At 29.3% G+C, this 12,844-nt stretch overlaps 1 protein-coding gene across 4 annotated transcripts; it reads left to right on the forward strand.

Annotated features, from left to right (window-relative positions):
* The first annotated feature begins 625 nt into the window (after positions 1 to 625).
* LOC130676731 (neuroglian) lies at positions 626 to 11,751 on the forward strand. Of its 4 annotated transcripts, XM_057483189.1 has the most exons (9): positions 628 to 799; positions 1,707 to 1,780; positions 2,033 to 2,056; positions 3,540 to 3,666; positions 4,127 to 5,542; positions 5,625 to 7,399; positions 8,358 to 8,630; positions 8,958 to 9,050; positions 9,219 to 11,751. In XM_057483189.1, the coding sequence occupies exons 2-8, from the start codon at positions 1,726 to 1,728 to the stop codon at positions 9,047 to 9,049; spliced, it is 3,762 nt and encodes a 1,253-aa protein (XP_057339172.1). In that variant the 5' UTR covers positions 628 to 799; positions 1,707 to 1,725; the 3' UTR covers position 9,050; positions 9,219 to 11,751. The 4 variants fall into 4 exon arrangements, with proteins under 4 accessions (XP_057339174.1, XP_057339171.1, XP_057339173.1 ...); XM_057483188.1 differs by lacking the exon at positions 8,958 to 9,050 and having other exon boundaries at positions 627 to 799; XM_057483191.1 differs by lacking the exons at positions 8,358 to 8,630; positions 8,958 to 9,050; positions 9,219 to 11,751 and adding an exon at positions 7,486 to 7,775 and having other exon boundaries at positions 626 to 799.
* The last annotated feature ends 1,093 nt before the right edge of the window (positions 11,752 to 12,844 follow it).

Here is a 12,844-nt window from a genome sequence, read left to right on the forward strand (position 1 = left end):
TCGATTAGTAAAAAATTAAATAATTATCATAAAATAATTTTTTACATCAAATACATCAGCTGCAGCTGATACTTTACTTTTCAATTTTAAAAAAGTGACACTCCAATATTTAAATATGAATGATCTTAAAGTTAGAAGACAGTTAAAAATTTTCGAATTCTTTTTTAACACCTCAATTAAAAAAAAAACTAAAAATATGCACATGTAGGAAATTAAAAAAACTATCAGTGCAATTTTTAAAAATATTTTTACTGTTTTAAAAAAAATTCAAAAATTATTAGACGTCGGCTAACTTCAGTCTCATTAATATGAAGGTAAAGTTAAAAAATCAAAATCAAATTTTACAAATTTGACGTCTAATTTTTAATTAAAAATTTTTTCCAGCATTAATCATACCGATCGATTATACCGATTACCTTGATCGAAACAGTAGTACTTGTATTCAAAAAAAGATGGCATTCGTAACAGCGTAAAAAAATAGTGACACCGACTAGCGCGCTGATCCCGGGAGGGGCTTCGCGTCTTGGATCCGCTGTGTGTAATTCTAAATACACCTTTACTTACACAGTGGTGTCTCTATACATATATCTTCATGATTCGTCACAGTATATAAGTATATATATGTGTACCGTGTAGATGTAGAAAGACCGAAACCACCGCGAGTGAGACACCCATATCATCATCTATACTCCATAACGTACGGTACTGTTGAATCAAACAGTGGATTTTTTTAACAATGACATGGTGATACATTATTGAAGTAGTGCTTTTTACCATTTTAAAATTAACTTACTAAACGGTGAGTTCGTTCATTACAATATTGATAAATCCTGTGTCAAATATCAGCCAAAAAAATTTTTTATTTCATGTCTAAATGTGTGAGATTCCAGTGACAGTATTCTCGATCAATGCTACTGTCGGGTGTGACCGTTTGCCAAGCCTACAATATCATGTTCCATCGTGTTTGATGTTTATACATATATATATACACATATATTTGTATATATGTATATATATTTCGATTTAAAAAATATTTTACCTAATGACTGATCATTTTTTGATAACACTATCAACTAAATAATTATTCTAGTCTACAAATTTATGAAAGAAATTTTATATATATATATAAATCTATTTTTATTCCATGCTGTCATTTCATCCGTTTAGCATAAAATTCAACCGCGATATAAATGAGATTGGATGAGATCATCAAAAGACTAAACTACCTGTTTCATCAACGAATCCGCGTGTTTTAAATCCATGCCAAGCTCTTAAGTCTTACTCTGATATTACACAATCGGGCTGAGTACATATAATAAAAATATATGTACATATGAATGCAGTGTAATATTTGTGGTCATTATATTTCCTCTGCATACTTGTTAATGTAGATTCAACAATTCTCATTCATTTTAAAATACTCTAGGTTGATGACATCAAACTTTATTCTAGTAACTGGTAACTGAGTACACAAGTACTTTGTTATACTCATTACATTGTAGACAAAAGATTCTTCATTATTACTGTAATTTTTTTTTTTTGCATCTTTTTACGCGTCTCCAGTAGCAACCGTTACTCCAAAACAGTAAATTATCCAATTAAAATATTTTATCGAACCCGGTTTATTTGATTACACATTTAAATAATTGCTGTCATATATATTCAATTAACTTAAGATATTTATAGTTTGCTTATATTTATTTTAGTTTCATCAATAAAGGGACCATGAAGTGTTCAATATTTATTATATTAGTCTCAGCTTTTTACGCATCAGCCATTGGTAAGTTTAAGTGACAAATTCAATTAATTAATTCATTAATTAATTACTTTATTGGATAATTTATAATATGAAATATTACTTTATCTAGTTATCTAACAATCGACTTTTCAAAGTATTTTTTCTCCGGCATAACTAAACTAAAAATTTAATTGTTAAATGACTAGATATTTTACTGTATACTTTTTTTTTCTACATGTAAGTTTTGAAATACTGAATTACAAATAGTAACAAATTTTTTATTTTGAATTATAGTTCGATTACCGGGCTTAATACAAGGTGAAAGACAATTAATGACAGAGATGTAGATTTTATAATTACTTTGCTTTTCTAATCATTTAGAACCATTTAGAAGATGCTACAACATTCATTACTTATTATCTTAATGAATCATCAATTAATATTAAAACTTCCTGAAAATGTGTTTTTTAAAATTAATGTCTCTAATAATATCATACATACATACATTTAAATTCATGAGTCATGAGTCATGATCCATTTAATTATCGTGCTATTCGTTTTTTTTAATATAAATCATCATACCCACAAGACATTTTGTTAATTAATAATTCACTTAATAATCGTTTATAGTTTTAGCACAAGATAAACCTAATTATATGTATTTTAAATATTTATTAATTAATTAATCAGTGTGATATTGTCTTGCTGCATTATTGTCATCATCTTTATTTTATATCTTACTATTTAAATATGTATATATACATATACATATATATTAGGCTGATTAAATAAATATCGAATGTTTTTTATTTTTCAAAGACTCAAAAGTTTCAGCAGAATAAAAAAACGCCTGTTAAAATTAGAGCTCTTAATGTCAAAATTACGTACTTCCTGATTACAATTTACCATTTCCCATTAAAATTTTTAAAGTTTTGAATTTTATAACTCATTAAAGACTTAGTCTATTGAAAAGGTCAATACATAATTTTGTTGAAAATTAAACGCTCTACAAAAAAAGTTGATTATAAATTTTTGATAAATTGAATATTCCAAAAGTTATTCGAAGTCAAAGTTGAATACTTATTATTTTTCCACTTTTTTGGTGAAACTATCAGACTTATGACAAAATATTATGAGACCTTTTTTGTAGATCGTTTTATTTCCAACAAATTATCTTTGACGAATTTTTCGAAATTCTTCAATGCTCTTTAGTTATTTGCTTTAGAATCAAATTCAGTGATAATACAACTTTTGAAACTGATTGATTTCGAACGCGAATAACTAAAGAGCATTCAGGAATTTTGAAAAGTTTGTAATGTATAATTTGTTGGAAATGAAACGTTCAACAAAAGAAGTCCTATAACATTTAGTAATTAGTCTGATAGTTTCACCATAAAGTTGAGAAATAGAAAAATTCTATAAATTCAACTTTGATCTCAAAAAAATTTTGAAATTTTCAATTTATGAAAAATTGATAGAAACTTTTTTGGAATGCGTTAAATTCTCTACAAAAATATGCATCGAAAAAATTTTTTTCCCGTGTTATTTAAATTTAAAATGGAAAATTGTAATCAGGAAATGCGTAATTTGATATTGAGAGCTCTCATTTTAACAGGCGTTTTTTTTTTACCCTCTGAAACTTTTGAAAGTGTCCTTGAAAAATAAATAATAGTCGATTGTTGTTAATCAGTCACATATATGTAATTACATGAGTGTAGTTTTTCAACAGTTTGATTGTCGATTTAATTATATTTATAAGTAGAAAAGATAACATTAATAATAATGAATTAATGATTTGCAGTTTCATCACCACCGCGCATGATAAAACAACCACCGACAGATGAATTGCTCTTTCAAGTAGCGCAGCAAAACGAAAATGAAAAGCCGTTTGTTATTGAATGTGAAGCTGAGGGAGAACCAGGGCCAGTGTAAGTTGACATATTTATTGTTATCGTTATACTTATTTATTTTTTTTTTTGAATCAATCATTACCATAAATTAATGTAGCAGACAAAAATGTAAGATAAATTATCATAATAATATTTAATATCATTTGTGTCACGACATTTAACTTGAGAGGAAGAGAGAATGCATCAAAGCTTTAAGTAACTAGTCTTAATCAGTTGGATGACCTCATCATAGTCTCGAGTATAAAATTACCACGCCCGGGTGAGAGAGAAAGATAAAAAATCCATTGCGTATTGACCTTAGTAAATCGTATGACTAAACTTTTATATTCCCACTATATTTTTTTTAATAAGAAAAAAGATAGATAAGTTCTATGTATAAAATAACTATGATATTAAATTTATATTTTTGCTTCGGGGTATTTTTATACCAATGTTATTGTTAAAATATTGACGTAGTATTTTTTTTTCTAATGTTTAGCTATACGTGGATAAAAAATGGAAAACCTTTTAACTATGCTGCGTACGATGACCGTATATCAGTACAACCTGGTCGCGGAAGTCTCGTGATTGCAAAACCGCGGGATGAAGATCTGGGACAGTACCAGTGTTTCGCTAAAAATGAATTCGGTACAGCAACTTCAAACTCTGTATTTGTACGTAAAGCCGAGCTAAATTCGTTCAAAGAGGACGAAGTACAAGCGCTGACCGCTAACGAGGGTGACCCCTTTCATTTGTCTTGTGCGTCACCCGATGGTTGGCCAAAGCCAAATATTTTTTGGATAATTCAAGACTACCAGGGTGCCATTAAGTCTATTAATAATTCCCGAATGACACTTGATCCGGAAGGTACACTCTGGTTCAGCAATGTCACAAGAAATGATGTTTCTGAAGACTTTTACTACAAATGTGCCGCATCAAGTCAAGCTCGTAATGAATTTAAACTTGGTAATTCATTTTTATTGAATGTTATTTCCGGTGGATCTTCAAATACTCTCAATAAGCATGAACCAGTAAGACAGTACGTAACTCGTAAAAATGAAATAGCATTTCGTGGAAAAAAAGCCAAACTGTATTGCATATTCGGTGGTACACCACTGCCGGAAATAATATGGAGTAAAGATGGTGAACGTATTAAAACATCTGACCGTATTACGCACGATGATTATGGTAAATCGTTGGTATTAAAACGCGTTGATTTTCAAGACCAGGGAGTTTATACTTGCGAAGCTTCAAATGGTGTTGGACGTGCTATTTCATACTCGATTAATTTACAAGTCAAGTCAGCGCCGTACTTTACTGTTGAACCGGAAATAGAAAATGCCGCGGAAGATGACACTGTTACATTTAGATGTGAAGCTCATGGTGTACCTGAACCGGATATAAAGTGGATTTATAATGGTAAACCTATTGCTGAAGCACCTGACAATCCTAGACGAGAAATAACAACAAATTCAATTACTATCAGACAATTAACTAAAAAGGATACTGGCAATTATGGTTGTAACGCAACCAATGCCCATGGATACGTTTACAAAGACGTTTATGTCAATGTACTGGCATTGCCAGCTGAAATAACTCAACCACCGGCTGATATTGTGACAGTTGATGGCAAAGATGTTATAATGTCGTGTCGAGTATTTGGTGCACCGAAACCTGCGGTTAAGTGGATACGCAACGGCCAAGAATTAACTGGTGGACGTTTCAAGACTCTGGATTCTGGTGATTTGAAGATCACCAATGTTGGTTTTATTGATACAGGTGCTTATACCTGTCATGCTTCTAATAAACTTGGTCAAGATGAAAAAAACGCTACACTTGCTATTAAAGAAAGAACTAAAATAACCGACAAGCCTGAGGATTATGAAGTTTACGCAGGAGCTTCAGCAACATTTAGGTAATTATCTATTTTTTTATTAATCTATTTATGTATTTAAATATCAAATACTACATGATATATATTTTATCACTACCAATAGGTGTAATGCTATCACGGATTCAACTCTAGAGTTAGAAATCGAGTGGCTGAGAAACAACAATTCAATAGACTTTGAAATTGAACCTCGTTTTGTACAAACAAGTGACAACTCGCTAACAATATCTAAAACAACTGAATTGGATTCTGGTATTTATACTTGTGTAGCCAAGACAGAATTAGATGAAACACGAGCCTCAGCAACTCTCACTGTCCAAGACGTGCCAAATGCTCCAGTATTACAAGGGATACAGTGCTACGAAAATGAAGCACGAATTAACTGGGTAGCTATGGGTGACAATCGAGCGCCTATTTCACATTACATCGTTGAATATAACACCAGTTTTACACCCGACTCTTGGGAAGTCATCCGCGATGATATTCCCGGTACTTCACAAACTTACAATCCACCGATGTCACCCTGGGCCAACTTTACATTCCGCGTTATTGCTGTAAATAAAGTCGGTCGATCTAAAGCGTCACCACACAGCCAAGTCTGTACTACTCTGCCAGATGTACCTTACGAAAATCCAAAGAATGTTATGGGCAATGGAACAGATCCCCATAATATTGTCATCTCCTGGACAGTTATGCCGCAAATTTTACACAATGGACCGAAATTTCAGTACCGGGTTATGTGGAGAGAAGATATACCCGGGAAAGAATGGGAGAGAAAGGACATTTCAAATTGGCGTATAAATCGTTACGTGATAGATAATCAACCGACGTATCAAAGATATCAAATAAAAGTCGTTGCTATTAATGAGGTAGGAGAATCGCGGGCTGAACCTAAAGTAGTTATCGGTTATTCTGGAGAAGATGTTCCGACACAACCACCGGGTAACTTTACTGTTGAAGAGGTACAGTCGAGTACAAAAGCGTTGCTGTCTTGGTCACCAGTTCCTCCAGAAACCGTTAAAGGTGAATTACGTGGTTATAAAATTCAAACATGGACGGAGAGAGACGCCGAGGAAGGAATGCGTGAAATAACAATTCCCGGTGCTAATACAACAAGCGCAGTTGTTGATAAATTCGTTCCTTATACTAAAAATTATGTTAAAATCTTAGCATTCAATGGCAGATATAACGGTCCCCCATCTGAGATATTGAATTTCAATACACCTGAAGGCGTTCCCGGTACTGTATTGAGTTTAGACGCTTACCCGTTAGGCTCGAGTGCTCTCTTCCTCAAGTGGACTAAACCAGCTGAGTCAAATGGTGTTTTGACGGGCTACAGAATTTATTACCAGATTGTCGAAGGTACATCGCTCGGTCCTTTGCTAGAACGGCAACCTCACGTCAATAATCCAGAGGCGACTTCTGCTAAATTAGCAACTCTTAAGCCTGAAACAAAATACCGGGTACATATACGCGCGACAACGCGTGCTGGTGAAGGTGTTGACTTTTACATTGATGCCGAGACTCGCAACTCACAGAAACCCGATGTACCACAATTTCAATGGCAAGTTATACCCAAAGAAAATGGATACGTTACTATTAAATTAACTTGGCTACGCAATCTTAATGGCTATCCAGGAAGTCATTTCTTCGCAAAGTATAAACTCAGAGGTGAGACTATACCACTTGAAACAGAGCAAGAATTTTTGAGTGATGATCTCGAAATAAGAGGACTTTTGAGCAGTGAAGTTTATGTTGTATCTATTGTCGCTGTTGATGGTGACTATTTGACTGAAAGTGAACCTCAAGAGATCGAAACAAGTAGTGAGGGCCCAATCATACAACCAAAAGAAAATGTCGCCACAGCTGGATGGTTTATTGGTAAGTAAACAAATCATTTTATATTCATCTATTAAATTAATTAAAAGTAATTTTAATTATATATTCATTGTTGGTCGACTTTATAGAAATCTAACTTTAGTATTTGTCCTCACGGTGGTGGATTTTTCAAAAAACTTTCTCACGATCTTTCATAATTGGTCGAGTAGGTTCCAAAAATATCACTTGTTAAAAAGTTTATGCATATATATATATACACACATATATGGAATATAACACTTTGTCACTTGGATGACGGCCATAATTTTCAACAAATCTCAATAAAACTTGGCACACTTATTTTTTTGTTAAGTATCTTGTAAATCTTTATATTTTTTATTTATCTTTACAGAATTTTCAATAAAAAAGTGACAGCTTATTTCTATTTAAAGCTCTAATTACCTTTAATTTACACTATTCAACTAATTGTTTTAACCATTTTTACCAACAGAAAAATGGATTTTAAAATTTATGAAATAAATTTTTCGTGCCTTGTCACAAACTTAGCACACTTATTTTTTTGTCGTCTCTTGAGTAAGTTGAAAAATTACCTAAATCGGTCTCTCAGTTTCTATTCTACTTCTAATTTTACTTTTAATTCAAAAGTGACAGCTCGTTTTCGTTTAATACATTTCTAATAAGCTTAATTTAAACTTATTTATTTAAAGATGGTTTAAGTAAAACTCTAATTGAATAAAGTGTAGTAATGAACAGTAAATAAAAATTATCATAAAATCTAGCTGTGTTTAATTCGTAAGAAAAAATGATTTTCTCAGATAATTGAATCAGTTTTAGTTTTTTCTTCCTTCTTGGCTATCGTCCTAATTGGGCCACGTGCCCAATCTTTTAGCTTAAATACAATTTTGAAATAATTATAATAATTTTTAACAGTTGATTAATGAATGTACAATAAAAAAATCTACTTCCGTTTCGGCTACCAAATGAACTTTTTTTACCCTAGGTATGATGCTGGCTATTGTCTTTCTTCTAATGGTGCTGATAATTGTCTGCATAATAAAACGTAACCGCGGTGGCAAATACGCGGTACACGAACGTGAATTAGCTGCCGGACGTGGTGATTATCCAGAAGAAGGTGGATTCCACGAGTACTCACAACCACTGGACACTAAATCTGCTGGCGGGCGCACTTCCCTGGCATCATCGTCTCATCAAGACGGCAAACATCCGGAATCTGATACTGACTCAATGGCTGAATACGGTGAAGGCGATACCGGTAAGATAATTATTCTAGATTACATAATAACTGTTGTACATATAGAAAATACGCACATGCTTTTCTGGACCTAGAAAAATATTTATTTACTAGTTACATATCCACAAACCACCGTAGTACTTTTTTCTCTATTACTATTACATTATTTGTTAGTTAAAGTTCATTTGTCATCCCCGTTTATTTTTATTTTTGCAAATCAATTCTGCCAAATTATAAATCATCAAAATTTTATAATTTTTTTTTATCGGTACCATAATTATCAATTTTTTTTATCCATCCAATGTATTGTTTTTTTGTTTTTGTTACGTTTCGTTGTAAAAAAAACAGAAGGTATGAATGAAGATGGGTCTTTCATTGGTCAGTACGGCCGTCAAAGGAAACCAGAGCCCAATTCACAAGCATTTGCAACGTTAGTCTAAGGTAGGCACTGACGGGCTATTTATCATTTTATTTAATCCAATTTTTTTTTATTTTTTAAAACTTTAATTACTAGTAAGTAGACGTATCAGTATAAAGGTATAGAAAATATATAGATTTTTTAATTGTTTTAAACAGTATTATTAAATTTTTATTGGTGGAAATTTACAGGACGTTTCACAGAAGACGGATCATTCATTGGTCAGTATGGACCAAAAGGAAGACCTGATGAAACACCATCAATTCCAACAGGTTCGATGGCAACTTACGTCTAAGTCGTCGTGTCTTCAACTGACATCTTCACCGTCGTATGTTTTAATTTTACTAATGTGTATAATAGAAAAAAAAAAAACTAAAAATTAAATATTAAAAATCGTGGTCATATTAAATATGAGGCCGGGAATCCTTGCCTGTCGAATGCAGCTGCTCTAAAAGATTTTTGCGCCGTGCGCAACGTCCATTCTTTACTGCCAATTTAGATTTTTTTATTTTTGGGTTTTATACCAACAAAATCATCTCCAGAGACACTGACTGATAATATAAATTCATATTTTATTATTTTATTTAAATAATTGTAGTTATTAATTTAACTGGGGGTCATTGGATATTTTTATCAAAGTTTTCCTCTCAACGTAAATCAAAAAAGGAGCTCGGTAATCTCAGCTTTGATTTTTTTAAAGTTTTCATTTGTTGAGAAGAAAAATGTAGACAAAGTTTATGCACCCGGAAGTGATAGAGAAAAAAAAATGGTCCCTTTGAAGGAAAAAAAAAAATACTAGAGTCTTTTGATTTGCATTTAAAATTTTTTATTGTTGAACTGAAATAATATATTTCTTTATGCTTTTATTATAATATTTCATCATCAACGACGTAACTTGTACAATTTTTATACTGTAGATTTATTAGAGAACAGGAAAAAAAAGTAATATTAATAATAAAAGACTTTAGATTTATCTTATTTCGTAATCAGTCATTATCATTAAAATTTGTCTCTTATTAAGTAATAAATAAAAAAATCTATAAAACCCAAATACTTTAGATTGTCCCTCAGCCGGCAGCTATTCAAATAATAAAATAAAAATAATTGAAATATTTAATGACAATTAGTTTTAATGTAAGAACGAAAAATACTTTCAATAATTAGACTTTAAATAAACTATTTATCCAGGCCAGATGTCGTACACCAGCTTTACATTTTATTGTTGTCGATTGATTGATAATTATATTTAAAAAAAAATTTAAATTTAAATAATTGGTTAGTTAATTATTAATCATTTTATATAAATTATAACCGCGTAATAAGTTAATTAACTAATTAACAAATTTATTGAAATCGCCTTAAAAAAAAATTTTCTTCACTTTATTTCACAATTATAAATTAATATTTATATTTATTACTATTGAAATTTAAATTTTACAAAGTTACTAGGGATAAATAACTAAAAAAAACATCCCGCATAACAGGGTAATTGTGCGCTAAAAATTTTAATTAATTAATTAATTAATAAATTATTTTTTATTAAGATTTAACACAGGAGTTAATTCTTAAAGATTGCACTTATATAATTAACGACTATTATTATTCGGATGGTGCATAAGTGCAATCTTATAGATAGTTTTAAGTGAAAAAAAATAACAAAGCTGATGTCGCACGGTCTGGCCTAGACTGAAAATACCTTTTTTTAAACTGTCAACATAAATAATAAATATAATTATCTTTCAACATAACAATTTAAAAAATTTACAATAATATTTAAATTAAATTTAAAAAAAAAAAGAAAAAAAATGACTAATCGAAAATAAATTTCGATTATATTAACACCGATATATAAAATATATTATATTTAAAAACGAAGACGATAAAAAAATTAAGTACATTTTATTATTAATGTACACAGATGTTTTTTTAAATATTACTATTACTATTAGTATATTAAATTTAAAAACTACACTCGTGATTAATGATAACAAGGCCTCTAATTGTTGCTTTTTGTATGTGAAACACGCTTTCGCTAAATTTATTTTTTAAAATTCATTAAAATTAAATGAAAGTTAGCCTTCCTTATTAAATTATTATATGTATTATTTTGGCTATATATATATATATATTAAATATATATAAATTTTTTTTATAATTGGCGCGCCATTATAATTGTAGAGTAATTATATACATTGAATATTATATATATATGATTATTTAATATATTAAATCATTGAATATTTATATATATATAAATATATAGAGATATTATATATAAATATATTGAGTTAGTGTTAGAAATTTCGAGAGAAAATGATAACACAAGAGCAGCTATTATATTAAAGTAATGATAATAATTATTGTCGCTAATTATCTTTTATTATGGAATAATTGCGATAAAGTTTAAGTATATATATATATTATTATTATTATTATTAATTATTGATTATATTTGCACCAAATGCACGTCCCTGTAGTTAATTATATATTAGGTTGCGACGCGTCTGTGTAGAGATGATTAGACTAGAAAAAAAATGAAATAAAAAAAAAAATAATAAAATAAAATAAATAAAAAAAAAGGTGCGAGTGAATTGAAGTATAAAAATGAAAATAAAATAGTACATGGCAAAGATAACGTGATTGATAGTCAATTTGCTTAAGATTCATCGAACTTAGATCTTTTTTAATGAGAGAACATTTAAAATATTTAAAAGTAAATCATTTTTTTAACAAAAAATCAACACTTGTGAGAGTATCAAAGTTTATAATAAATAAAATAAAAAAATAAAGACTTATTAAAAGCTTAAGGGAAATATGTCTGCGCACATTTTCGCAATTTTTAGAATCAAAAAGATAAAATTATTAAATTAAATAATTATAAATATTTAAAAAAAATAAATGATTTGACTTCCGAGACACTAATCGGCATTAATTCCGTATATTTTTCTACCGTAATTAAATCTCGGATGATTATAATTAAAAAAAAATAAAAAATAATAATAACATAGAAAGAAAAAAAATAATTAATAGAAAAAGAGTAAATTTTTTGTCCTCCTTAAATAATTAAAAAATTTAGATCACAGTTTAGATGAATTAATCCTCCATGTTAACTTCCAGTATTTTTCAAACTAATTTCCATTTGTTTCTTCTTTTAACATTAACCCCTTTGTTCTAAAATTTCTGTTGCAAATATTCTATCCACGATTAACTGAAATTTTATGTAATAATATATTAAAATTGTTTGCCAATTACTTATTATATATTTATATATATATTTTGCAACATAATTTATTAATATATTTTTTTATTTTATTATTAAATTATTATTTTGAATCGCATTTAAATAATTAAACAAAAAAAAAAATACCTAATAAGTATTCAGCGTAAATTTATTAACCAACGGTACTCAATTTATTTGATAGCAATATTATTATAAAGATACTCAGTACTAAAAAATAAATTGATTGCAATAGAGCCGTATAAGTTACAAATTGCCACTAAGTCTTGGAACGTCTCAGAATTAAAGAAAATAAACGAAAAGAAAATAAAATGAAAACTAAAAACTAAATGCTTAATTGCTCTGTTGTATTGTTAATATAAATTATTGTTCAATTAGCTTTTATATTAAGAAAAAAAAAATACTATTGTCAATAGATGAACCATCATTAATTAATAATATAATTAATTAATTAATTACAAATACACTAACTTAAATTATAAATACAATATATGAGTAATTAATACAACAATTTTATTATAAATATTAATTATTAATTAATGCTGGTTCATCATCAATGGTTGTCATTGTAAGCTCTAT

The sequence above is a fragment of the Microplitis mediator genome, chromosome 10 (genome assembly GCF_029852145.1).
Source record: "Microplitis mediator isolate UGA2020A chromosome 10, iyMicMedi2.1, whole genome shotgun sequence".
NCBI lineage: Eukaryota > Metazoa > Arthropoda > Insecta > Hymenoptera > Braconidae > Microplitis > Microplitis mediator.

Bases quoted from the DNA above. Each gene is read 5' to 3' on its own strand.
- LOC130676731 (XM_057483188.1), top strand. From the start codon at position 1,726: ATGAAGTGTTCAATATTTATTATATTAGTCTCAGCTTTTTACGCATCA. The intron at 2,057-3,539 runs GTGAAAGACAAT...AATGATTTGCAG, and splicing joins ATTACCGGGCTTAATACAAG to TTTCATCACCACCGCGCATG. The intron at 3,667-4,126 runs GTAAGTTGACAT...TCTAATGTTTAG, and splicing joins GAGGGAGAACCAGGGCCAGT to CTATACGTGGATAAAAAATG.